The 27,422-nt window shown below is 44.7% G+C and overlaps 1 protein-coding gene across 2 annotated transcripts in view; it reads left to right on the forward strand.

Moving 5' to 3' along the window:
- Positions 1-24,950: 24,950 nt before the first annotated feature.
- The window catches only part of FAM151A (family with sequence similarity 151 member A), a 34,290-nt gene continuing 31,818 nt past the window's right edge, over positions 24,951-27,422 (forward strand). Inside the window, exon 1 of one of the 2 annotated variants that reach the window (XM_082266198.1) lies at positions 24,951-25,487. In XM_082266198.1, coding sequence (XP_082122324.1) covers positions 25,373-25,487 — 115 coding nt within the window. In that variant the 5' untranslated portion in view covers positions 24,951-25,372. The remainder of the gene's footprint in view (positions 25,488-27,422) is intronic. The other variant, XM_082266197.1, reaches the window with a different exon arrangement.

A 27,422-nucleotide genomic window follows, 5' to 3' on the forward strand; every position in this document is an offset into this window, starting at 1 on the left:
ATCAAGGGTAAAGGGTACCGATTCTTAATGGTGATGGCATTGAGACCTCTATAATCAATGCAGGGCCGGATTGTACAATCCTTTTTCTCCACAAAGAAGAACCCAGCCCCAGCAGGAGAATTGGATTTACGTATAAATCCTTTCTGCAGATTTTCCTGGACGTACTTGGACATGGCTTGGGTCTCGGATGGAGAGAGGGTAGACTCTACCTCGGGGTGGTGAAGCCTCGGGTTGGAGGTCAATCGCACAGTCGTAGGGATGATGAGGAGGCAAACTGTCAGCAGCTTTTTTGCAAAAGACATCTTGGAAGGCCAGATACTGCCGAGGAAGAATTGGAGAGGTAGAGACCTCAGCCACAGGTACATGGAGAGGTGGAGACACCTTAGGGAGACAGGTCTGATGGCATTGCGACCCCCAAGATAACACTTGGCCAGAGTTCAAATCCAGATAAGGTGAGTGTTTCTTCAACCATGGAAGTCCAAGAATGATGGGACTAGAAGACTTGGGAAGTATCAGGAAAGAGACTTCCTCCCGATGAAGGACACCGACATGCATGGTGATGGAGGCTGTTCTGAAGCGTAGGGGTCCGAAGGCCAAGGTCGAGCCATCCACTGCCAAAACAGCTAGAGGCATAGCCAGGGGAACTAGAGGAATGCCCAGTTCAGTGGCCAAAGACTGCTCAATGAAATTCCCTGCTTCTCCAGAGTCTACATATGCAGAAACTTGATATGAATTTAGGGCCCATTGAATAGAGACGGGTATAACAAATCGAGGGTAGGTGGCAGAGTTCAGATTCTGGTCTAGATCGCCTCCCTCTGAGCGACCTAAACCCGAGAGTTTCCCGGATGGAAGGGGCAGGATTTTATCATATGACCACCAGCTCCGCAGTAAAGACACAGGCCGAGTCTAAAGCGACCGGACCTCTCTTGTGGAGCGAGGCGTGTCTGGCCTAATTGCATGGGTTCTTCAGAAGCCAATACTGCAGGAGAGATGTTCCAGAATGTTCTGGACAACAGGAGCAAGGTGGCCCACCGGGGGGTGACAAGACACAGTCCTTTCCAGATCTCGCTCCTGGAAGCGGAGATCAATTTGGATGCTAAGGGAAATCAAGCCATGCAAGGTGGTGGGTATAGTTCTGCCAGCTAGTTCATCCTTAATACGATCTGCAAGACCTTGCCAAAATGTTGCATTAAGAGCCTTGTTGTTCCATGCCAGTTCCGAAGCCAAGGTGCGAAACTGAACTGCATATTGACCAACAGTCATGTTTCCTTGACGAAGAAGGGCTCCAGAAGCAGATGAAGCCCTGCCAGGCACATCAAAGGTATTACGGAAAGCTTGTAGGAAGGCAGAGAGACTGGAAACGGTAGGATCTTGACGCTCCCACAGTGGCGAGGCCCAATCCAAAGCTGGTCCCGACAGGAGTGAAATCATGTACGCCACCTTTGAACGATCAGTAGGAAAGTAATGGCCTGCTAGCTCGAAGTGGATTGAGCACTGATTGATGAATCCCCGACAAGCTTTGGGGTCCCCCGAGAAGCGAGATGGCGGAGGCAGCTGGAGTTTTGCAGGACTGACCTCTGCTGGAGGGACTGCGGAAGCGACAGGGGCGGACACGGGAGCTGGAACGGAGGAAGCGGGAGTAGGCACAATCTGCAGCTGATCCAGACGGGAGGAAAGAGCCTGCAGACACTGCATAATCTGCTCTTGATAAGCCTGCTGAACGTTAACTCTCTGCTCCAAACTCTGAAGTTGATCCTGAAGTGGCTGCGGTGTCTCCTGGCTTGAGCAAACTGTCAACGTGTCTGGTAGTGAGCACTTATAGATCCCCAGCTCAGGATTCCTCAGGGCGCGGAGTCTAAGCCCCTGCCTGCTTCTTCACCAGGGCCCCTGATGGTGGGGATGGACTTGCAGCAGACTGGAACCAGGTTGCGGCCCCCAGGTAGGCCCAGCTGAGGATGTGGAGACCGCTGGCGTGTGCAGGGTAAACAGGAGACTATAAGGAGATCCAAGAGACAAGCCGAGGTCAGGACAGGCAGCAGATGAACATAGACGGAGAAACGAAGCCGGGTCGGTACACAGGAGATCAGATACAATGGCCAAGGGATACACGGATGGGAGCTCAGAGAACAGCAATGTTGCTCAAGCAAGGAGCAGTACACTGAGCATGTGTATATATAGGGAAGCATACAGGGAGGTGACCCAGGAAGTAATTGACAGGAACAGGATATAACCCACAGTGGAGCAGGCGACGCCCATATAAGCCCAAACACCACATGTGAAGGGAGGCAAGACAGAAGCACTGCAGCAAGGAGGTAAGAATATACAGACAAAACTATAGGCTAACTTGTGACATTAGGCTTTTAAAACTTTAAAGTTTTACCTCCCCAGCTGGATTGGTGGCTTAGATATGGTCAATCCAGGAACTGCCTGGGTGGGTTGATTTTTTTTTTTTTTTTTTGGTCCTGGTTTAGGCCTTTTCTGCAAAGCTGGGAGAATAGTGGGTCAGTGAAAAGCCTGAGGGTCCGACATAGTAAGCTCCCGGCTTACATTGCCCCGTGCCTGAAAATGCTTCGGCAGTGGCAAGTGACAGCAGAGGAAATTAGGTCTCTTGCCCTGGAGAGGAGGGTTGTTGAATCTGCCTTTAGCGAGCCACTGGCCTTGAGGGATTGGCCAGGCCCTGTTATGAGGGAGGGTCTGCCTTTGATTATTTTGGAGAGAATCCCTTTAAAGTTTCTGGATTTTGCCTGCCTCTCGTTCCATGGCAGACTCTATGAAAAGGGCAACTTGAAGCATCGCTCCTCAGAGAGCTGTGGTTGTCCAAGAGTGGAGTGTGGAGGAGATGATGGACCATTTCTTGCTTAGTCTATAAGCGGGTGGGTGGGGCTCTGGGTATCCCTTTTCTTTTCCACTTGAGTTATGCAGAGTGGTTGTATGGGTCGTTTGGGAAGCATCAAGATTTTGATTTTGAGACACTTTTTCTAGTTAGCTTAGTATTCCGTTACTTCACGTGGAATGCACAGTGTCAAGTTTCTGATCGGAAAAAAGTCCTTCCTGTGGAGGTGGTGGTGCATTCTGGGTGAGGTTGGGAAGATTCGGGGTCTTGAGAAGGACAGATGGTGGCTGGGAGCCTGGACAAAGGCGCGGAGGAATGTCAGGTCCCCAAAGCTGCTGTCTGTCAGTCTCTGGGTGTGCGGCTTTTCTTTCTGTTCTTTCAAATCCCCTAGATTTTTTGTGAGATCAGATTTTTGAAAAAAGGCTGCATGCATAGGTTAAATGTGTAATCGTTTCTTAACCTGAGGGGGTGTTTAGGTGGAGGCTAGAGCTTTCTTGAGCTTAATCATGATAATAATAATATAAAAATGTGTCTCGGTTGGTATATTTCGTTTTCTTTGTTTTTTTTCTCTGGCAAAAAAGCAATTTTCTGTTTTTATGCTGATGTAAGCTATTTTTTTTTATGTATATTTTTATTTATTTTGTATATATTTTTTTATTATGTTTGTAAGATTTGTAATAAACACAAATTTACACACATAATGCTTTTTATTCTTAATGCATTAAAAAACCTTCCTGACTTTACAACTCCTTTAACACATGCAAAAAGCCATATATACACAAACATTATAACTTGATATTACAAAGCTGAAAAAATTTGAAAAAAAAAAAAAAACCCTAAAGGGGAATAAAACATGAATCAAGATGATAGTATTAGTATATATTTATGGGAGGGCACCACCACAATCGGGCGCAGAAGGACATATCAGTTCCATGACTGAACATGTACCCAAAAAGGGCATATATTGGAAAAAAAACACAAATAAGGATAGATCAAGCCCTACAAAGAATATCATAAAAATGATCACAAAAAAAAATCTGGATATGTACAGTATCTCACAAATGTGAGTACACCCCTCACATTTTTGTAAATATCTTTTCATGTGACAACACTGAAGAAATGACACTTTGCTACAATGTAAAGTAGTGAGTGTACAGCTTGTATAACAGTGTAAATTTGCTGTCCCTCAAAATAACTCAAAACACAGCCATTAATGTCTAAACCGCTGTAAACAAAAGTGAGTACACCCCTATGTGAAAATGCCCAAGTTGGGCCTAATTAGCCATTTTCTATACCCGGTGTCATGTGACTCATTAGTGTTACAGGGTCTCAGGTGTGAATGGGAAGCAGGTGTGTTAAATTTGGTGTTATTGCTCTCACTCATACTGGTCACTGGAAGTTTATCATGGCACCTCATGGCAAAGAACTCTCTGAGGATCTGAAAAAAAGAATTGTTGCTCAACATAAAGATGGCCTAGGCTATAAGAAGATTGCCAAGACCCTGAAACTGAGCTGCAGTACGGTGGCCAAGACCATACAGCTGTTTAACAGGACAGGTTCCACTCAGAACAGGCCTTAACCAAAGAAGTTGAGTGCATGTGCTCAGCGTCATATCCAGAGGTTGTCTTTTGGAATTAGACGTATGAGTGCTGCCAGCATTGCTGCAGAGGTTGAAGGGGTGGGGGGTCAGCCTGTCAGTACTCAGACCATACGCCGCACACTGCATCAAATTGGTCTGCACGGCTGTCGTCCAAGAAGGAAGCCTCTTCTAAAGATGATGCACAAGAAAGTCTGCAAGCAGTTTCCTGAAGACAAGCAGACTAAAGACATGGATTGCTGGAACCATGTCCTGTGGTCTGATGAGACCAAGATAAACTTATTTGGTTCAGATGGTGTCAAGCGTGTGTGGTGGCAACCAGTTGAGGAGTACAAAGACAAGTGTGTCTTGCCTACAGTCAACTATGGGGGTGGGAGTGTCATGGTCTGTGGCTGCATGAGTGTTACCGGCACTGGGGCGCTACAGTTCATTGAGGGAGCCATGAATGCCATCATGTACTCTGACATACTGGAGCAGAGCATGATCCCCCTCCCTTCAGAGGGCGGGCCGAAGGGCAGTATTCCAACATGATAATGACCCCAAACACACCTCCAAGACGACCACTGCCTTGCTAAAGAAGCTGAGGGTAAAGGTGATGGACTGGCCAAGCATGTCTCCAGACCTAAACCCTATTGAGCATCTGTGGGGCCAGTGGCGTACCAAGGGGGGGGGGCGGCCCACCCCGGGTGCCACGCACTGGGGGGTGTCAGCCGGTGTCCTGCCTGGCGTGTTCCGTATCGCAGTGTGAAGGCAGCTCCTTCAGTCAGTGCTGCGGGGGCGGAGCGGCGGCGGTAATAAGGGGCAGAGCCACGGCGGGAGAAGGGGGTGGGGCCTCGGTGGGAAGAAGGGGCGGAGCCTCGGCAGGAAGAAGGTGAGTGCCGAAGTGTGTGTGCTGGATAGGAGGGGGATGGGGCAGCTGCATATGAGGAATTCATCTTTCCCTAGCTCCCTGTTCCCTTCAGTGCTCTCCACCCCCCTGGTTTTCTCTGCCCGCCCCCCAAGTGCTACCTGTCCCCCCCCCAGTGCTCTCCACCCCCTGGTTTTCCCTGCCCACCCCCCAAGTGCTACCTGTCCCCCCTCAGTGCTCTCCACCCCCTGGTTTTCCCTGCCCACCCCCCAAGTGCTCCCTGTCCCTCCCAGTGCTCTCCACTCCCCTGGTTTTCCCTGCACACCCCTCAAGTGCTAACTGTCCCCCCCAGTGCTCTCCACCCCCCTGGTTTTCCCTGCCCACCCCCCAAGTGCTACCTGTCCCCCCCCAGTGCTCTCCACCCCCTGGTTTTCCCTGCCCGCCTCCCAAGTGCTCCCTGTCCCCCCCCAGTGCTCTCCACCCCCTGGTTTTCCCTGCCCACCCCCCAAGTGCTCCCTGTCCCCCCCCAGTGCTCTCCACCCCCCTGGTTTTCCCTGCCCACCCCCCAAGTGCTCCCTGTCCCCCCCAGTGCTCTCCACCCCCCTGGTTTTCCCTGCCCGCCCCCCAAGTGCTCCCTGTCCCCTTCAGTGCTCTCCACCCCCCTGGTTTTCCCTGCCCGCCCCCCAAGTGCTACTTGTCCCCCCCAGTGCTCTCCACCCCCCTGGTTTTCTCTGCCCGCCCCCCAAGTGCTCCCTGTCCCCCCAGTGCTCTCCACCCCCCTGGTTTTCCCTGCACGCCCCTAAGTGCTCCCTGTCTCCCCCCCAGTGATCTCCACCCCCTGCGTCTTCCAACCAACCCTGCAATGCTTTCCAAACCCCCTCTTAATTCTCTCCAGCCCCCCCCCACCGTGCCCTTCAGATCCTCCAGTGCTCTCTGCTTTGCCTGTGCTCTCCGGCCCCCCTAGTGCTCTTCTATCTTCTATCATGTCCTCAGTCTCTGACCATCTCCTGTATCATATCTGCAGTCTCTGACCATCTCCTGTAACATGTCTGCAGTCTCTGACCATCTACTGTATCATGTCTGCAGTCTCTGAGCATCTTCTGTATCATGTCCTCGGTCTCTGACCATCTCCTGTATCATGTCCTCAGTCTCTGACCATCTCCTGTATCATGTCTGCAGTCTCTGACCATCTCCTGTATCATGTCTGCAGTCTCTGACCATCTCCTGTATCATGTCTGCAGTCTCTGAGCATCTTCTGTATCATGTCCTCAGTCTCTGACCATCTCCTGTATCATGTCCTCAGTCTCTGACCATCTCCTGTATCATGTCTGCAGTCTCTGACCATCTCCTGTATCATGACTGCAGTCTCTGACCATCTCCTGTATCATGTCTGCAGTCTCTGAGCATCTTCTGTATCATGTCCTCAGTCTCTGACCATCTCCTGTATCATGTCCTCAGTCTCTGACCATCTCCTGTATCATGTCCTCAGTCTCTGACCATCTCCCTTATCATGTCCTCAGTCTCTGACCATCTACTGTATCATGTCTGCAGTCTCTGACTGAGCATCTCCTTTATCATGTCTGCAGTCTCTGACCATCTCTTGTATCATGTCCGCAGTCTCTGACCATCTCCTGTATCTAGTCTGCAATCTCTGACCATCTCTTGTATCATGTCTGCAGTCTCTGACCATCTCCTGTATCATGTCCTCAGTCTCTGACCATCTCCTGTATCATGTCCTCAGTCTCTGACCATCTACTGTATGATGTCTGCAGTCTCTGACCATCTACTGTATGATGTCTGCAGTCTCTGACCATCTACTGTATCATGTCTGCAGTCTCTGAGCATCTCCTGTATCATGTCTGCAGTCTCTGACCATCTCCTGTATCATGTCTGCAGTCTCTGACCATCTCCTGTATCAAGTCTGTAGTCTCTGACCATCTCCTGTATCATGTCTGCAGTCTCTGACCATCTTCTGTACTATGTCCGCAGTCTTTGACCATCTCCTGTATCATGTCTGCAGTCTCTGACCATCTCCTGTACTATGTCCGCAGTCTCTGACCATCTCCTGTATCATGTCTGCAGTCTCTGACCATCTCCTGTATCATGTCTGCAGTCTCTGACCATCTCCTGTACTATGACTGCAGTCTCTGACCACCTCCTTTAGCAAGTCTCCAATCTCTTACTCAAACTTAAACACATTGCTAATAATATTAGCTATCTATTTATGCTGAAGGTAGGACTGTGCAGGGGAGGCAGAGAGTGCAAAAGGAGGAACTGTGATTAGAGAGACGGGGGAGGGGGCAGACGGCAAGGGGAACTGTGATGGGGGGCTGTGAAATTTGTGCAATAAATATTCTTGAAAACATTACAAATTTCTGTGGGTGTTTTTACATTTTAAAGTTGGGGGGGGTGCCAGATAGAGGATCCGCCCCGGGTGTCAAATGCTCTAGGTACGTCACTGTGTGGGGCATCCTCAAACGGAAGGTGGATGAGCGCAAGGTCTCTAACATCCACCAGCTCTGTGACACTTTGGGCCTAATTTGGACATTTTCACTTAAGGGTGTACTCACTTTTGTTGCCAGCGGTTTAGACATTAATGGCTGTGTGTTGAGTTATTTTGAGGGGACATCTAATTTACACTTTTATACAAGCTGTACACTCACTACTTTACATTGTAGCAAAGCGTAATTTCTTCACATGAAAAGATATAATAAAATACTAACCACTTGCCGACTGCCTAACGCCGATCTACGTCGGCAGTCAGCCCCTCACAGGCAAAGTGACGTAGGGCTACGTCACTAGCTTGTGAGGGTCTAGGGAGCGAGCGCGCGCCCCCGGAGGCACGCTCCCGCTCCCGCGTGGTCACGGACCCCCCCCGCGCGTGTGACCAGCGGACCCGATGTCCGCCGGTCACTCGGCGATCGGCGGGGGAGAGGGAGAATGTCAGGCAGCTTGTGTAAACAAGCTGCCTGTCATTCTCCTCGCTGTAAAGACACTGATAAAACGGATCTAGTATGTAGATCCGTTGATCAGTGTCCTTACAGCTCAAGCCACAGCCAATCACAGTAGAAAGCACGCCCCTAGGGATACACACAGCCCCTCCCTTCCAAATAAAGTTAACCCCTTCACAACCAGTGTATTTTTACAGTAACAGTGCATATGTATAGCACTGATTACTGTAGAAATGTCACTGGTAACCCCAAAAGTGTCACAAATGTCAGTCAAGGGTCTGATCTGTCTGCCCCAATGTCGCAGTACCGCAAAAAAATCGCAGATCGCCGCCATTACGCGTTAAAAAAAAAAACAACAAAAATGACAAAAATCTTTCCCTTTGTTAGTAAACGCGATAACTTTTGCGCAAACCAATCAAAATACGCTTTTTGCGATTTTTTTTTACCAAACATATGTAGCATAAAACAAATTGGCCAAAAATTTTAAAAAATTTTGATTTTTACTTTTTTTTTGGGGGGAATTTCATATAAAAAAATGTGAAAAATATTGTTATTTTTGCAAAATTGACGCTCTTTTTTTGTTTATAGCGCGTGATCAAAAAATCGCACAGGTGATCAAATACCACCAAAAGAAAGCTCTGTTTGTGGGAAAAAAAGGACGTCAAATTCGTTTAGGTACAGCGTCGCACGACCGCGCAATTGTCCGTTAAAGTCACGCAGTGCCGAATCGCAAAATACCCCCTGGTCAGGAAGGGGGTAAAATCTTCCGGGGCTTAAGTGGTTAACAAAAATGTGAGGGGTGCACTAACTTTTGTGAGATACTGTATGGGCTTTAAACACCCTAAAAACCTCACTCCAATGCTGCTGGGTGACGGCATTGACTAACTCCGTTGGTGCAGTTTAATGCAGTTTATGTGCCGGCCGCTGGGTCTCACTGGTGGAGCCGATGGTCAGTGTTGGCTGCGGGCATGCAGTGGGGAAGATGCTGTCCGCTCTCAATGGCGAGGTCTGTGGCAGTGCGGAAGGAGTTAATCTTATGTTTTAAAACCATATTTTTTTCTATATTTGTATGTGAAAGTGCTTTCATTTTGTTCTCTTCTTCTTTTTTTCTTTCTTATTTTATAAAATACAGATAATTTTATCTTTGAGTGTATAACCTGCATACAAAGTTGGCTGTACTGCTAGTAAATTCATATGGACATACACCCACTTATGTCTGTATGGGGTGAGATGCATACATTCTGTACTTGGTCCACCAATTACATGATCTTTGCCTCTCATCCCAAATGTGTTTTTCATTTGAATGACTCATTCAGGGGTCGATGTAAACCATCAATTAAGTGGGGCAGGTGCAGAGTGACTGCAGGTAGAGGTCATTCTGAGATGTCACCACTGCCTACACCTTATTGATGTTGACATATCGGCCCTGAATTTACTAAGCAGCAATGGTAGCCATGGGCTGCATTTTCACTGTACGTATGTAAATATTAGCACAAATATTTGCATGCATATAGTGTAAAACACAGTCAAAATTGGTCCGTGAACATGGTGTATGCAGCTAAATGCTTTTGACCAAAACCGAGTGAATGTGCCCAAAGCATACATTACCGCATTGTTCAGATCCACATAAATTACAGATCTGAAAGCAAAGTGTTGTCTTCCTCTCCAAACTAAGCATTGCACATGAGATCTCTATACCTGGTCAAATTGTGGCAAGATAGCTGTAACTTACTGTCTCAGCACTATTAGCAGACAGTGACTTGATCCAAATTACATCTTGAATATCATAGAAAGTTTATTAATCCAAAATATTTGCGCAGATCATAACAGATTAATATCAGATAGGTCAGAAAATCATAGTGGGTCTAGCTCCAACAGAATGGAATACATGTGATTAATGAAGGTTAAAGCATGCAGAAGAAGAGTGGGACTAACTACATAGAGCAGCAGCCCCTAGCTGCAAAGTGATGTAGACAAACTTATTTAAAGGCGAACAAACAACAATGCTTATGTAACTTAATGCCTGTGTGCATAAGCCCTTATACTGCTTAGAAAATTGTGTCTTAAAGAAATACTGGAACCCTTCTGAGACATTCTAGATGTCTGATAACTGCAGTGCTTGTGTATGACCACAAGATGTCCTCAGAAGGTCAGCCGTGAACACCTTGCCAGCTCATCACCTTCCAGTATTGTCTTAAATTGATTGTAAAGTCGTTATTTAGTTGTTTTTTTAAAAATAACAAACATGTTATACTTACCTCCTCTGTGTAGTTGGTTTTACACAGAGCAGCCCGGATCCTCCTCTTCTCGGGTCCCTCGTCGCTGCTCCCAGCCCCTCCCTCCTGTTAAGTGCCCCCACAGCAAGCAGCATTAAGATAAGAAACCTTCTGACTTTACAACTCCCTTAACTATGAATAAAAGTAGTATTGGTTCATTGGAGAGGTTTTTAGTTCCTTTTCGCCCAACTCCAAGTCCTACACCACAGAAGACATTGTTTCCATGCATTGCACTGGTGATAGCCAATAAGCCTCAAACAGTTGTATGGAGTTTGGAATAAATCACTTTATATAATATTTTATTACATAAAAATATATAGGGCTGTAACCATTGATATAAGCCAGAGCTTCTGGAGCCTTGTTACATAGTTACATACAGTGCCTTGCGAAAGTATTCGGCCCCCTTGATCTTTGAGACCTTTTGCCACATTTCAGGCTTCAAACATAAAGATATAAAACTGTAATTTTTTGTGAAGAATCAACAAGTGGGACACAATCATGAAGTGGAACCAAATTTTTTGGATATTTCAAACTTCGTTAACAAATATAAAACTGAAAAATTGGGCGTGCAAAATTATTCAGCCCCTTTACTTTCAGTGCAGCAAACTCTCTCCAGAAGTTCAGTGAGGATCTCTGAATGATCCAATGTTGACCTAAATGACTAATGATTATAAATAGAATCCACCTGTGTGTAATCAAGTCTCCGTATAAATGCACCTGCACTGTGATAGTCTCAGAGGTCCGTTTAAAGCGCAGAGAGCATCATGAAGAACAAGGAACACACCAGGCAGGTCCGCGATACTGTTGTGGAGAAGTTTAAAGCCGGATTTGGATACAAAAAGATTTCCCAAGCTTTAAACATCCCAAGGAGCACTGTGCAAGCGATAATGTTGAAATGGAAGGAGTATTAGACCACTGCAAATCTATGAAGACCTGGCCGTCCCTCTAACCTTTCAGCTCATACAAGGAGAAGACTAATCAGAGATGCAGCCAAGAGGCCCATGATCACTCTGGATGAACTGCAGAGATCTACAGCTGAGGTGGGAGACTCTGTCCATAGGACAACAATCAGTCGTATACTGCACAAATCTGGCCTTTATGGAAGAGTGGCAAGAAGAAAGCCATTTCTTAAAGATATCCATAAAAAGTGTAGTTTAAAGTTTGCCACAAGCCACCTGGGAGACACACCAAACATGTGGAAGAAGGTGCTCTGGTCAGATGAAACCAAAATCAAACTTTTTGGCAACAATGTAAAACGTTATGTTTGGCGTAAAAGCAACACAGCTCATCACCCTGAACACACCATCCCCACTGTCAAACATGGTGGTGGCAGCATCATGGTTTGGGCCTGCTTTTCTTCAGCAGGGACAGGGAAGATGATTAAAATTGATGGGAAGATGGATGGAGCCAAATACAGGACCATTCTGGAAGAAAACCTGATGGAGTCTGCAAAAGACCTGAGACTGGGACGGAGATTTGTCTTTCAACAAGACAATGATCCAAAACATAAAGCAAAATCTACAATGGAATGGTTCACAAATAAACATATCCAGGTGTTAGAATGGCCAAGTCAAAATCCAGACCTGAATCCAATCGAGAATCTGTGGAAAGAACTGAAAACTACTGTTCACAAACGCTCTCCATCCAACCTCACTGAGCTCGAGCTGTTTTGCAAGGAGGAATGGGCAAAAATTTCAGTCTCTCGATGTGCAAAACTGATAGAGACATACCCCAAGCGACTTACAGCTGTAATTGCAGCAAAAGGTGGCGCTACAAAGTATTAACTTAAGGGGACTGAATAATTTTGCACACCCAATTTTTCAGTTTTTTATTTGTTAAAAAAGTTTGAAATATCAAATAAATTTCGTTCCACTTAATGATTGTGTCCCACTTGTTGATTCTTCACAAAAAATTACAGTTTTATATCTTTATGTTTGAAGCCTGAAATGTGGCAAAAGGTCGCAAAGTTCAAGGGGGCCGAATACTTTCGCAAGGCACTGTAGTTTGTGAGGTTGAAAAAAGACATCAGTCCATCCAGTTCAACCTATGATGCGAGTGTGTGATTTGATGTTAAACGTACATTGTATATCCCTGTATGTTGTGGTCTTTAAGGTGCCCATCTAATAGTTTTTTTGAAGCGATCGATGCTCCCTGCTGATACCACTGCTTGTGGAAGAGAATTCCACATCCTTACTGCTCTGACAGTAAAGAACCCCTTACGTATTTTTAGGGTAAACCGTTTTTCATCTAGTTGTAGTGAGTGACCCCGTGTCTTATTGTATTCCCTTTCTCTGAAAAGTTTGTTCCTCATGCTAGGGTCCTCATCAGTACAGTATTTGTACATTGATATCATATCCCCCTCAAGCATCTCTTCTCCAGAGAGAATAAGTTCAGTGCTTGTAGTCTTTCCTCATAGCTGATGTCCTCCATTCCCCTAATTATTTTTGTTGCCCTTCTCCGGACTCTCTCCAGTTCCAGCACATCCTTTCTGAGGACCAGTGCCCAGAACTGGACAGCATACTCCAGATGTGGCCGGACCAGGGTCTTGTAGAGTGGGAGAATAATCTCTTTATTTCTCGAGTGAATCCCCTTTTTTATACATGCCAGTATTTTGTTGGCTTTGCTTGCAGCGGCTTGGCATTGCATGACACTGCCAAGCTTGTTGTCCACTAGGACCCCCAGGTCCTTTTCCATCTCAGATTCACCTAGAGGTTCTCCCCCTATTGAGTAGCTTGCTTTTGTGTTTCTGATGCCCAAGTGCATTACTTTACATTTTTCAACATTAAACCTCATCTGCCATGTAGTTGCCCACCACATTATTTTGTTCAGGTCCCCTTGTAAGGTTTCCACATCCTGCATCGAAGATATTGGCATGCTTAGTTTAGTATCATCGGCAAATACGGAGATTGTGCTAGATATTCCCTCCTCTAGGTCGTTTATGAATAAATTAAACAGGATTGGTCCCAGGCTAGAACCTTGGGGGACCCCACTTTTCACCCCCCCCCCCAATCTGAGTACTCCCCATTTATCACCACCCTCTGGACTTTCCCCTGGAGCCAGTTCTCTATCCAGGTACTCACCCTATGGTCCATACCTACGTACCTTAGTTTGTACAGTAAGCGTTTGTGGGGAACTGTGTCAAATGCCTTTGCAAAGTCAAGATATACCACTTCCACAGGCCTTCCTTTATCTACCGTAGATGGCAGCTCACTAGTACATCATAGAAGGTTGATAGATTAGTCTGGCAAGAACGATTTTTCATGAATCCATGCTAATTTCTACTAATAATAGTTTTCATTACTAAAGTCTTGTATGTAGTCTCTTAACATCCCCTCCAAAATCTTGCAGACTACTGATGTTAGGCTGACCGGCCTATAGTTACCCGGGATATATCTTGGCCCTTTTTTAAATATTGGTACCATGTTGGCTTTTTTCCAATTAGCTGGCACCATACCCGTCTGTAGACTATCCTTAAAGCGGAGTTCCGGGCACAAAATCGATCTTTTTTTTTTTGTGCCCGTCCGCTAGTTCTCCAACACCTGAAAAGGAATTGGATAGTTAGATTCTTTTTTTTTTTTTACTCACCTTGTAATTGAAGATCGAAAATACTCACCTCAGGGTACTTCCTCCCTCAGCGCCGCGGCTCCGCCGTCACTTCCTGTCTCGCGATGATTCCTGGGAGCTGAACGTCATCGCTCCCAGGAATCAATGCGACGGCACCGGCCCCGCTCGTCACTTCCGCACCGGAAGTGACGAGAGGGGCCGGTGCAGGCGCACTCTGGGAGAAGAGGACGCGGAAGAAGAAGCAGAAGAGGACCGCGCCGGCTTCAGCTGCCCACAAGAGAGATGGCAACGCTGTGGAAGAAATTTTATAAGTGAGTATTTCATCTTGCAGGTAAGTGCGAACCGGGACAGATCAGAGGCTAGCCATTGTGGAATGTGCTAGCCCTGACTGTCCCGGGGGTATGTTTATTGAAAAATGGTTTCTGTGCCCGGAACTCCGCTTTAAAGATCATGAATAATGGTCTGGCTATCACCTGGCTGAGCTCTTTAAGAACCCTCGGGTGTAAGCCATCTGATCCTGGTGATTTATTTATGTTAAGTTTCTCTAGTTCTGTTCTAAATCTATCTTCTGTTAGCCATGGGGGTACTTCCTGAGGTGTATTATTTTATTTAGCATTACATTTTGAAGACTGAAGAGAAGAAATTATTTAACACTTTCCCATTCTCTCTGTCCTCTGTGACCAGATTCCCTTCGTCATCTTTTATGGGGCCAATGTGTTCTGGCCTCGCTTTGTTACTATTTATATACTTAAAGAATTTCTTGGGGTTTTTTTTTACTCTCTTCCGCTATATGTCTCTCGTGTTCTATTTTAGCCGCCTTGATTTCGCCTTTACATTTCTTATTACACTCTTTGTAATGCTTTAATGCTGCCAATGACCCCTCCGCCTTGTATTTTTTGAAGGCCTTTTCTTTAGTATTAATATGCATTTTTATGTTGGAGTTTAGCCACCCAGGGTTTAGTTTTGCTCTTTTAAATTTATTTCCCTTTAGAATGCACTGGCCAATCCTTTTGTTTACTATGCTCTTGAAGCACTCCCATTTTTCCTCCGTGTTCTTTGTTTCCAGAGTTTTATCCCATTTGATATTTTCTAGCAAATAGCGCAGTTTTGGGAAATTGGCTCTTTTGAAATTCAATGTCCTTATATTACCCTTGTGTTTCCTATTTCTATGATTAATACTGAAACTAATTGACCTATGGTCACTAAGTTACCCTGTATTTCTATATCCGTGAGCAGGTCTGTATTGTTGGTAATCAGTAGGTCAAGTACTGCATTGTTTCTTGTCGGTGCGTTCACCATCTGACCCATAAAACTGTCCTGCAAAACATTTAGGAACTGCCGAGCCTTGGATGAATGCGCGTTTCCTTCTGCCCAGTCTATATCTGGATAATTAAAGTCTCCCATTATAATGACATTTCCCATCCTTGCTGCCAATCCTATCTGTAAAAGGAGGTCCGCCTCCCCCTCTGTTTGGGGGGCCTATAGCATACGCCCAATATTACTTTACCCATAGTGCCTTCCCTTTGAAGTTCTACCCATAGAAATTCTACCTCATCCATAGCTCCATTATTAATATCAGCCCTCATATTTACCTGTACATTATTCTTAATACACAGACATACCCCTCCCCCTTTTTTACCTTCTCTATCTCTGCGATAAAGGGAATACCCCTGAATGGTCGCCAGCCAATCATGAGAGCTGTCAAACCACGTCTCTGTAATCCCCACAAAATCTAAGTCCTCCTCCAACATTAGCAGCTCCAGCTCTCCCATCTTATTGGCCACGCTTCTAGCATTGGTATACAAACCTTGTAATTTTGACCGGATGCATACCATATCCTCAATTGATGTTGTTTTTAGTCTGCTCTTGTGATCTTTCCCCATACCCACCTTGGATTTAGGAACTACAGCTAATGTCCCCATTTGTGCCCGCTGAACCTGGCTCCCCGCTGGCTAATTCTACATGTGTACCCTCCCCCCATCACCTAGTTTAAAAGCCCCTCTAACTTGTTGGCCATCTTCTTACCCAGTACGGTTGCACCCTCCCCATTTAGGTGAAATCCGTCCCTACTAAAGAGCCGGTGGCCGACTGAGAAGTCGGCCCAGTTCTCCAGGAACCCGAAACCCTCCTTCCTAACTCCAGCTCCTCAGCCACTTGTTAACTTCCCTAATCTCCCGCTGCCTCTCTGGTGTGGCTCGAGGTACAGGTAGTATACACTATATTACCAAAATCATTGGTAACTGCCTTTACACACAAACATGAACTTTAATGCCATTTCAGTCTTAGTCTATAGGGTTCAATATTGAGTTGGCCCACCCTTTGCAGCTATAACAGCTTCTACTCTTCTGGGAAGGCTGTTCACAAGGTTTAGGAAATGTGTCTATGGAAATGTTTAACCATTCTTTCAAAAAGCGCATTTGTGAGGTTAGGCACTGATGTTGCATGAGAAGGCCTGGCTCACAGCCTCTGCCCTAATTCATCCCAAAGGTGTTCTATCGGGTTGAGGTCAGGACTCTGTGCAGGCCAGTCAAGTTCCTCCAACTTGCTCATCCATGTCTTTATGGACCTTGCTTTGTGCACTGGTCCAAATCATTTATTGGAGGGGGGATTATGGCAGACATCCCAAGTCTCCCGCCACTTGTGGGAGCCTCCCGCCTTTGGCCGGTGGCTCACAGACACCCGCAAGTGTCGTGCAATCTCCCAGCTGCCGCAGAGACTTAGGATGTCTGCAGTCAGTGACAGAGCCGCTGCTTCCTGTATAGTGCCGGCTCTGTCACAGGCGAAGTGATATGAAATTAACTTAGCCTGTGACAGGAGCCATACAGGAAGCAGCAGCTCTGCTCTCTACTGCAGCCACTGCTTCCTCCAGCAGTACCCGCATGACCAGCATTACCCACCAGCAGTGCCAGCAGTACCCACCAGCATTACCTGCCAGCAGTAACCACCAGCATTACCAGCCAGAAGAACCCGCCAGCAGTAACCACCAGCAGTAACCACCAGCAGTACCCACCAGCATTACCCACCAACACTACCCGCCAGCAGTTCTCACCAGCATTCAGACTTGTATAAAGTATTCAAAATTTCTACTTGAGTAAAAGTACAAGTGCTTGATCAAAAAGTGACTTGAGTAGAAGTGGAAGTGCTCGCAGAAAAAGTTACTTAAGTAGAAGTACTAAAGTATTCAACATTTTCTTTACTTGAGTATTGCAAGTAGTTTTTTCAAAAAATTTGCTACTTAAGTACTAAAAGTAAAAAGTACCAGTAGTTTTTTCAAAAAATTTCTACTCAAGTACTGAAAGTAGAAGTACAAGTACTGTGTTATGTACTTATTAAAGAAAGAAGTCAAAAGTTTGAACATCATATTGTTTTTTATTATTTCAAATGATTTATTCAAATGATTAACCTAAAGGACAATCACAATTCCTTAGGCTGTAACTTTTTGTAAACAAAAAACAGATAAAGTATGTCCCTCCCTTCCCCTTTTAAAGCCAGGGGTGGTCTCCTTCCTGAGCTTCCTCACTCTCACAGCCAGGCAGATCACTTGAAGTTGAAGGGCCAGGGGTGGAAGGTGGTGTTTTTGGTTCATCCATCTTTTCAGCTGATCAAAAGGCAGAACAGGAGCATGCGCAGTCTTCTTAATCGCGGTTTGATTTGATTTGCTCAATTGATGATGATGTGCCAGGCCAGCTTCATCAAACCTACAACGCTTAAAGTGAAAAATGCATCAAAAAACTACTAACAAAGTGGCTGTGCTAAAAATGCTAATAAAGTGCCTGCAATTATATATATTCTTCTTGTATTCAAAATCATCGCCCACAGTATCAAAAATAAAGTGACATGTCTGTGCTAAATGCAGTGCAAATTATTCCCACAATGTAAATTTAATTCATATAAAATATATATGACAATACCACAATAAAATAAGTTGTGATTGTGAATAAGTTAGGTGCAAGTTTAAGTGTGTAAACTAAACTTTATAACGAAAAGTCCATAACTGAATTCCAGTGTGCAATCTAAGAAGTGCTTGTCACTTGCTGTCAGATGCTTCCACCTTTCTTCTGTGATCTGCTCAAGTACTGGTGGACTGGATAGCCTCTCTCTCTGCCTCTCACCTTAGTAGCACTGGCACTGCACTGGTTCAAAAAGCTGTCTATATTATTTTCATTATAAGAACTTGTCAGAACATGCTTCCACCACCTGTCCTTCACACTAGTAGTGCTCATTTGCTTTGCTCAAGTCAAGTGCCACTGCCAGTGGCCACTGCAGTGCAGGCACAGCCGCACAGGCAGAGGCAGGCCGCAGGAAGCACAGGCACCACCACAACACAACACTTATGGTCCATGGACCATGGATGGTCGGATAATCGTCATAGCCGTCAGTCTCACTCTTCTTGGTTCAAAAAAGCCACCCATGACCCGTGTGTATATAATATATTAATATTTTATATTGATTATTTGATTCTCAAATGGCACATTTGCCATGGCAAGGATTAGGCCCTCTCCACGGTCCACCTCACTCACAGAGAGAAGAAGATGAGATGACGAAGAAAATGCTCCGAGTCCTGCTCCCGCGTCCCGCCGCCCGTGTCACAACTCCTCTCAGTAAGGGCCCTAAGGGGTGGAGTCTGAGTGACACACAACACGTCTAGAGGCAGAGACCTAGAGCGGGAAGACGGCAGCACGGCTCCTCCAGTGCGGTCTTAACTTGATGATCATGACAGTGATTCCGCGGGCCGCGGCGCGAGCGAGGCTGTCGGATTGATAGAATTGAGTTGTGCTGCCTACTGCTACACGCTACCTACTACTAAATTGTGAGTCAGTATATTTTATTTCATTTTTATATATAAAAGCGGTATTGTTGAGCACTACTAGCCACTAGATCTCCTGGCTGTCACTTTGTCACATGTTGGGGAATCACAGCGGCTCGGCTCCAGAAGTGGCGGGTGTCCCTGTCATCCTGCCAGGGCCGCCAAGAAGTTCATCACCTAATCTTAAGTTATTAATATCTTATGAGGAGAGGACCTATGGGATTGAGAATTTAAATAATTAAATATATATGGCTTTTTGAACCAGTGCAGTCAGTGCCACAGTGCCACCCAGACGCTATCCACCAGTGCCACCACCATTAAGTGTGTTGGTCGGTCACTCGAGCACTGAAGGAGGTGGAAGCATCTGACAAGTGAAGTGACACTTTAGATTTGCACACTGGAATTCATTTATGGACTTTTCATTATAGATAGGTTTACACACTTCAACTTGTTGCACGCACCTGACCTAACTTATTTCATAACTTATTTTATTGTGATTTATTGTCATATTTTATATGAATTGAATTTACTGTTACATTGTGGGAATAATTATTTTCACTGCATTTAGGCTTTAGCACATTCATGTCACTTTATTTTTGATACTGTGTGGAGTGTGGGCAGGGCACTGGGGGCAACAATGATATTATATCGATTGCACAGGCACTTTATTCGCACAGCCAAGTTGTGTTAATTGTTAGTAGTTTCTTGATGCACTTTAAGCGCTGTAGCACCATTTATTTGTTTGTTTCATATTTTCTTTTTATTGGAAAGATTTGGTATAGCAGCTTTTATTATACACAGCCTTTATTTTCGTATGCGCTGATTTACAAATGACATTATACACATTTTTTTGAGCTTTATGAAACCTGCCATCTACTGTTCTGGCAGTGGTCATTTTTTTAAAAGTAACGAGTAACTATGCAGCACAAAAAAAAAATACTTGAGTAGAAGTATCGAAATCATTGAAAAAATGTAGTGAAGTAAAAGTAGAAGTAGGAGAAAAAAATTCTACTCAAGGAAAGTACAGATACCGCATTTCGGTACTTAAGTACAGTACTTAAGTAGTTCTACTTCGTTACTATACATCTCTGCCAGCATTACCCACCAGCAGTAACTGCCAGCAGTAACCACCAGCATTACACACCAGCAGTAACCGCCAGCAGTAGCCACCAGCAGTAACCACCAGCATTACCCGCCAGCAGTAACCTCCAGCATTACCCACCAGCAGTAACCGCCAGCAGTAACTGCCAACAGTACCCGCCAGCAGTAACCACACCAGTAGTACCCACCAGCAGTCTCCAAAATAAGTAGAAAAGGTAAGGTATGTGCATTAGCGTGTGTAAATTGTTGCAATATGTTTTTTAATAACTAGTTGTGTTTTGTCATAATATGTCATGTCCTTGTTCAAACATGTATGAATAAGGACATGACATTTTCTGACTGCCTAAGTCATATGTGCTAGGGGTGCAACTAGCCCCCAGCACATAACTGTAAATATTCCAGCATGTGCATTGTTTCTGACTCTAACCACCATGACCACTTCAGTGATTTGAATTGGTCATGATGGTTAGAGTGTTCCTTTAATATCTCTCAGAAGAAGTAAACCTCTGCATACTGATTCCACTTCATTTTATCATCCTCTAGTCGTGTTAAATTAGTGTGGGGGGCGCGGCGGTGCGGGAAGGGTGCGGGGGGGGGAGGGGTGATGGCGGCTCTGAGTGCCACCTCCCTGAAATGAGTTTGCCACCTCCCTGAAATTCGTTTTTTGCAGGTTGGGATGCCTGTTGAGATGTTTAGGTTGTTTTTCAGGGGTTGGGTTTGGCCCCTTAGTTCCAGTGAAGGGAACTCTTAAGGTGTCAGCATACCAAGACATTTTGGAAAATTTCATGATTCCAACTGTGTGGGAACAGTTTGGGGATGGCCCCTTCTTGCTCCAACATGACTGCCCACCGGTGCACAAAGCAAGGTCCATAAAGACATGGATGAGCGAGTTCATGTGTGTGTAAAGGCAGGCATCCCAATACTTTTGGTAATATAGTGTACTTTCTGTATTAGGAAGGCTCTGTTGTGCAATGTGTTGGTTCAGTAAAGGTCTTTTTGGTTCCTTTTTGTTCCACTTTACTCTGACCTAGCAGGTTACACCTTCTCTATTAATAGTATTAGATAACTAAACATACCAGATCACCAAAATGCCTTACAGTATTACATTTTAGATGTATTAAAGCGGAGTTCCGGGCACAGAAACCATTTTTCAATAAACATACCCCCGGGACAGTCAGGGCTAGCACATTACACAATGGCTAGCCTCTGATCTGTCCCGGTTCGCACTTACCTGCAAGATGAAATACTCACTTATAAAATTTCTTCCACAGCGTTGCCATCTCTCTTGTGGGCAGCTGAAGCCGGCGCGGTCCTCTTCTGCGTCTTCTTCCGCATCCTCTTCTCCCAGAATGCGCCTGCACCGGCCCCTCTCGTTACTTCCGGTGCGGCGCCGCATTCCCCTGCTAAACAGCTTCTGGGCATGCCCAGAAGCTGTGGAGGAATGCGGCGTCGCCCCGGAAGTGACGAGCGGGGCCGGTGCCGTCGCATTGATTCCTGGGAGCAATGACGTTCAGCTCCCAGGAATCATCGCGAGACAGGAAGTGACGGCGGAGCCGCGGCGCTGAGGGAGGAAGTACCCTGAGGTGAGTATTTTCAATCTTCAATTACAAGGTGAGTAAAAAAAAAAAAAAAAGAACCTAACTATCCAATTCCTTTTCAGGTGATGGAGAACTAGCGGACGGGCACAAAAAAAAAGAGATCGATTTTTGTGCCCGGAACTCCGCTTTAATAACTTACAATAAACCCAGATTTAAAGTTTTTATTGAAGATTTATTCATGTTAAATTATGGATGTTTGAAAACATTATTCAGCTGAATGAATTTAGTTGATGTGGTCCTCTTTTAGGGACTTATGAGAAATGGCTCTCCCCAAACAGGACGTTGCACTAACTCTGTAGGTAAATAGGAAAACCAGAAGCATCACTAAGTGGAAGAGTGGGTTTGATAATAACGTTAGCAGTGCCTCCACCCAGGACAAGGCCTCTGTGAACAGAGTGGATTCCCTTTCTGGAAAATTAATCAGTTACTCAAACAAACTTATTGGGGGCAGAGGAACTACTGCAGTAAGAATATAACTTTAACTATAAGTATATAGGTGCACACCAGTGTAGAAATAATTCAAACTTTAGATAAAAAAAAGTTAATAACAAATCATATCAATATCAGATGTTTAAAACATACCGTTTAAAAAAAAAAGGTAATTTTGAAATTGATGGCAGCAGCACGTCTCAAAAACGTTGTGTTTACCATTGTGTAGCATCCCCTCTGCTTTACTCTATAAACATCTGGGAACTGAGGAGACCAATTGCAGGAGTTTTGGGAGAGGAATGTTGTCCCTTTCTTGCCTTACTGTATATACGTTTCTAACCACTCAACAGTCCTGGGTCTTCTTTGTCATATTTTTTGTTTAAAGATGCGCCAAATATTTTCAACTGGTGAAAGGTCTGGACTGCAGGCAAGCCAGACTCTTCTACTTCGAAGCCTTGCTGTTTTCATAGATGCAGTGGGCTTCTTGTGCAGGGGATCTGGGTTGTGCGCATGGAGGCTTGGCTGCACGGGGTGGCAGATTGACAATTGGGCTACCCCCACCCTTCGGTCTGTGGAGGGGTTGGCTTCCGTGTGGCCGATCCCTGGTTCTGAGGGCTCGCTGCTGTATATGATTATTTTTTAAAGTCTTTGCAATTTTACATTGAACATTTTTTGAAATTGTTCGACAATTTTTATATGCAGTTTTCAAAGATTGATGAACCTTTGCCTATCTTTACTTCTGAGACATTCTGATTCTCTAGAATTCTCTTTTTATGTTTAATCAAGTTTTATTAGCAAAATGTCTTCAATATATGCCCACAAAACAAAGTCAGATCATATTTAGACAAGTATGTTCACATGTTGACAACTCTGAATTATGACAAATTAAGTGTGATGCAAACTGAAATATAACGTTAAACAACATTAGCGAAGCATGTATAGAAGGTATGTAGCACTACTCATTTGGGAGCTGCTGGTTACAGGTTTCCCCAGGTTACCCTTAGCAACAACATGACAGTTCAGCAATTTTAAAGTGCTTTGGCTCAGTCAGGAAACAGTCTAGGAGCTTTGGTTTTTGTAGTTTTATTGAGAACTTGGATAGGAGAAGGGAATAAGTGGGTCACTTCAACTTGTATCAACTATGCACAGTTTGCTGGGAGGACTATATATTGCTGATTGCGGCAAGACCGCTGCTTCACCTTGTCACTAGCAGTGAAGAAGTAATTAAGGAACCACTTTTAGATAAGCCATACTGTACTGCAGAACAATCTTAAGGGCCCCTCCTGGCACCCCCTTTGTTCCTATTCTTCAGGGCTTTCTACATGGCACCTCCTTTACTGTAACACTCTGAAGTGGTCCCCCTTCCTGTGCAGACCCTTAGGCAGATCTTCTGGTACTCACGGACAGTTTTTCCACAGAGACTCTGCCAGCAGCTCCACTGGATCTTCTGTAGCTCAGCTCCACACCTGGTTCACTAGGACGACCACCTAAGACCACCTTCCTCACTCACTGATGGAGGGAAGACAGCCATCCACCTCCTCCTGGGACTCTGCTTCCCGCCAAAGATGCCCTGTCACATGTCCCCTCAGTATTTATACTCAATCTCAGGATGCATTGCAGGAATGCCCTCCCACTGGGACTGCCATAAAACCTGATGTGTCACTGGCTGGGTTTCCTCCACTGTCCAACAAGCTGCCTCATTGGATGCAGTGGGGACACTCCCTCAGACCCAGTGAATCACACCTGGAAACATACAACAGACAACCTAACAGATCAGGCTCCCCTGATAAGCAGAAGGAGCAAACAGATATGTTTTCCTAGCACCTACCTAGGAGGGTGCTACAGGTATATTATCAAAACCTTTTCAGGTAGTTTATAGCAAATAAACAATGTCAGATACCCTGTCAACTTAACAGGAAAGGGTACTTGAAGAAATAAGGGGCCTGCCGGCTCAACCTACATAACGTAAAATATGGTCTTGCAGGTTATACATAATATGGTCAAGCTTTAAGTGAGGACATAAGGAGAAAATTAGGAAAGAGGAGATAGGGAAGGAAAGTGAGAAAGTAGAAGGGGGAGAAGAAGAGAAAAAAATGGGGAAGCCAATGGAAGGTGATGGAGCGACTAAAGTTTCCCACTTTCGAAGAGATAAATTGGTCAAACACAGAAGAGTATCTGAAATGGGACCACACTGTCCACATAAGAATATAGGATTTGGTTTTATCCTCCTCCCATGCAAACATACATTCAAAATGGTCAATTTTATCCATTTTGCAAGCCCAGTCGGCCAGCGATAAGATGCTCTTTTTCTACCCAATCATGTTACTGACTTGTTGCCAATTAACCCTAATGTTTTTCCAGATCTTCCTTGTTAGTACCACTTACATTGCCAGCTTTTTGTTACCCTGGCTCAACTTTTTTGCTGCCATCAATTTCAAAGTGACCTAATTTTATTTCCTAAAATGGTACATTTTCAGTTTAAACATTTGATGTGTTCTAATTTCTATTGTGTGAATAAAATATGGGGTTTATGAGATTTGCAAATCTTTACATTCTGTTTTTATGTAGATTTTACAAAGCATCCCAATTTGTTTGGATTATTTAGGGCCAATTTTCTTTTGATAATTAAAAAGAATTGGGGGATATTGATTAACATTTGCCACCAAATAAAGGCTCAATTATCATAAAAAATAAAAAAAGGCTGCGCTAACTAGTTGCATTTGTTTGTACAGTTTTACTAACACATACCAACGTTGCAAAACTGTGTTTAGGCATTAATATGTGTTTTACCTTCTATCAAAAAGGGGTTAAAGCTAGGGACATCATCTATGTCATTTTTTTTTCAGCCCATAGTTCCAAAATGTGTATTCACCGATGATACAGTACAGTTTCCCTTTAAGGTGGAATTTTAGACAGATCCCATACTTATATAACCCCCTGGTTTACGATTAACAAAAAACAGAACTGTTGAGCCATGATTTTTCTGGAAATTGCCTTGTTAGAAAGGGGTGTAGAAAGCTGTAATTGGAGCTGGCTTTACTGAAGTCCATGATAATAATACATACACTCTACCTATTGAAAACGGCTGCATTTCTGTGCTGTTATGGGAAAGAATGCTGAAGCATAAACTCCAAGGGGCAGAGTTCTTAGCGTGTATCTTGTATCGCCTATAGAATGAAGCTGTTGTTAGATGGAGGAGCAGCTGGAGGATTTTCTGTAATGCGAGAAGACATTTAAAAAGAGCAGAACGTTTATTGTGGTCTTGAATAAAGGAAGTGGAACTCACTTACATCCATAGGAAGGCTCGCCATCCACAGATCGGAAGGTCCTGTAATACCCTGGAGTTAGGAAGAAGTTGTTAATGTCACCATGAAGCGCTGCAGTTTGGCAGATCTAAGAACTATAGCGGGAGTCTTTGTGTTTGTTGGGGTGTGTGTCGCAATCGCTGCTCTCTGCTTAACTTTGGGACAGCCTCCAAAGAAAGGTAAGGATAGACTAGTGGACTGATTGTATAATTTACATTGGCCATTTTATACATGGCTATGGCAAGAAATCATCAAAAAATGAAAGCTGTTATTTATCATGAAACAATTGGTAGCGTTGGGCATAGAAGAAGCAAACTTGCTTCATGATCTTCTACGAAAACACAGCACTGGAAAAGAGACTCATTGGTGTTGAGAGATGTTGGGGCCCTGGGGCTCATTAGCAGTCCTTGTATGAGATTTAAACAGGTTCTCCTGTCTTTTTTTTTTAGCGCTGTACAAAGACATTCACTACCCCTCATCCCCTTTTCTGTATTAGGAGGAAGACTCCATGTTGTCTATGTCATGCTCTAAATTTTCGTCTATTCACCAAGGACCTCACTACCTGCCAAACAGCCCCAAGATAGGTAACCCCAAATAGATTCAGGTCCTTAAGATAAGGCCTGTGTCAACTCTTTACTTTAGTTAACATGTAGCATGCACCTTAATTACAGTCAATAAAGAAAAGAAATGGCTGCACTCAGATGTGGTCAAAATCCAGGTTTATTGGACATCCCAATGTGGCAAAAAAGTGGCAAGGTAGACGCGTTTCACACACTAATATGTGTGCTTAATCATTACAATCATTATCATCTTTGTAATGATTAAGCACACATATTAGTGTGTGAAACGCGTCTACCTTGCCACTTTTTTGCCACATTGGGATGTCCAATAAACCTGGATTTTGACCACATTTGAGTGCAGCCATTTCTTTTCTATATTGACTGTCTACGGAGGTGAGCCGGGGCGAGCACCGCTGTTGGTCATCAAGCTTCCCATTACCTTGAGCAGTGTATCTCTTTCCTTCGTACACCTTAATTACAGTGCTGGAGGACGCCAGAATGTAATATATTGCAGCTTACTTTTTCTTGGATGTGATGGCTACATTCATTTTCTTTTTTTCAAGAATCTTCCCCTTTATTTCAACCTGATGTTCCTGCAAATATCACGCTTCCTGTCCCTCCATATACACGTATCTTTCCATTGTATCTATGGAGAGAGCCATGGTTTTCACACAGGCTGAACTTAAGCATATCTGACTTTTTGTATCTCCATTGCATGGTGAATTAATGGCACTAGTAGAATAAAACCCAACTACAAGGGTTAACTGCTCATTCAGGTCTAGGGGGCATAGAAAACAAGATTTACTTACCCACTCCTCTGTTCTCTTAGTTTAGTCCCAGGAGCATCTTTTCCCCCATGCTCAAGTCTTTTAAAGTCCCGACATCATCAAGACCAATGCATGGTCCAAAGCTCTGCTTTGGATGTGATAATGCCAAAAGGACAGGCCACCACCCGAGCATAGGGGGCGTCTGCCGGGGAGTAGAGAATCGGGTAAGTAGAAGTGCTTCTATTCTCCCCTAGACTTGTACAAGCAGTTAACACCTGCAGTGCAGATGCAGCCCCACAGCATGGAAGAATTTTCACAATTGGGGTTTTGGTTTTCTTAGCCTAAAAGGTAAAAACTATGGAAACCATCACATCTAAGGACTGGTATACTGCAATATATACATTTTTTTGGGGGGGTTTAGATTTGCTTTAGGGGTTTGTTTGTCATATAACAAAAACCTCTAATTCAGCCTAAAGTTGGCTGTAATTATCCTCTGCCCTGCACTGACAAACAGGACAGCCCAGCACATCTGCTACTTACCTGTGGACCTTGGGTTGGGCCATTTATTCTAATTGCAAAATCTGAGAGATGTGAGCCTCAAACTGTCTAGAGACATTTGTCGCAGGATGGGTGTGCATGTATGCAACAGACACTGAAGTTTGCATCAGGAGATTTGCAAGTTTATCTGTAGAGTACAAAGGGTGCTGTAGGGAAAATAGTAAAGGTCTGATGGGAAAATCCATGCTGGCTGATTGGTTTTCCAAAGGAGGTTTGGCCATGGTGTAGC

Source organism: Pelophylax lessonae (assembly GCF_965119305.1).
Source record: "Pelophylax lessonae genome assembly, chromosome: 8".
Classification (NCBI taxonomy): Eukaryota; Metazoa; Chordata; class Amphibia; order Anura; family Ranidae; genus Pelophylax; species Pelophylax lessonae.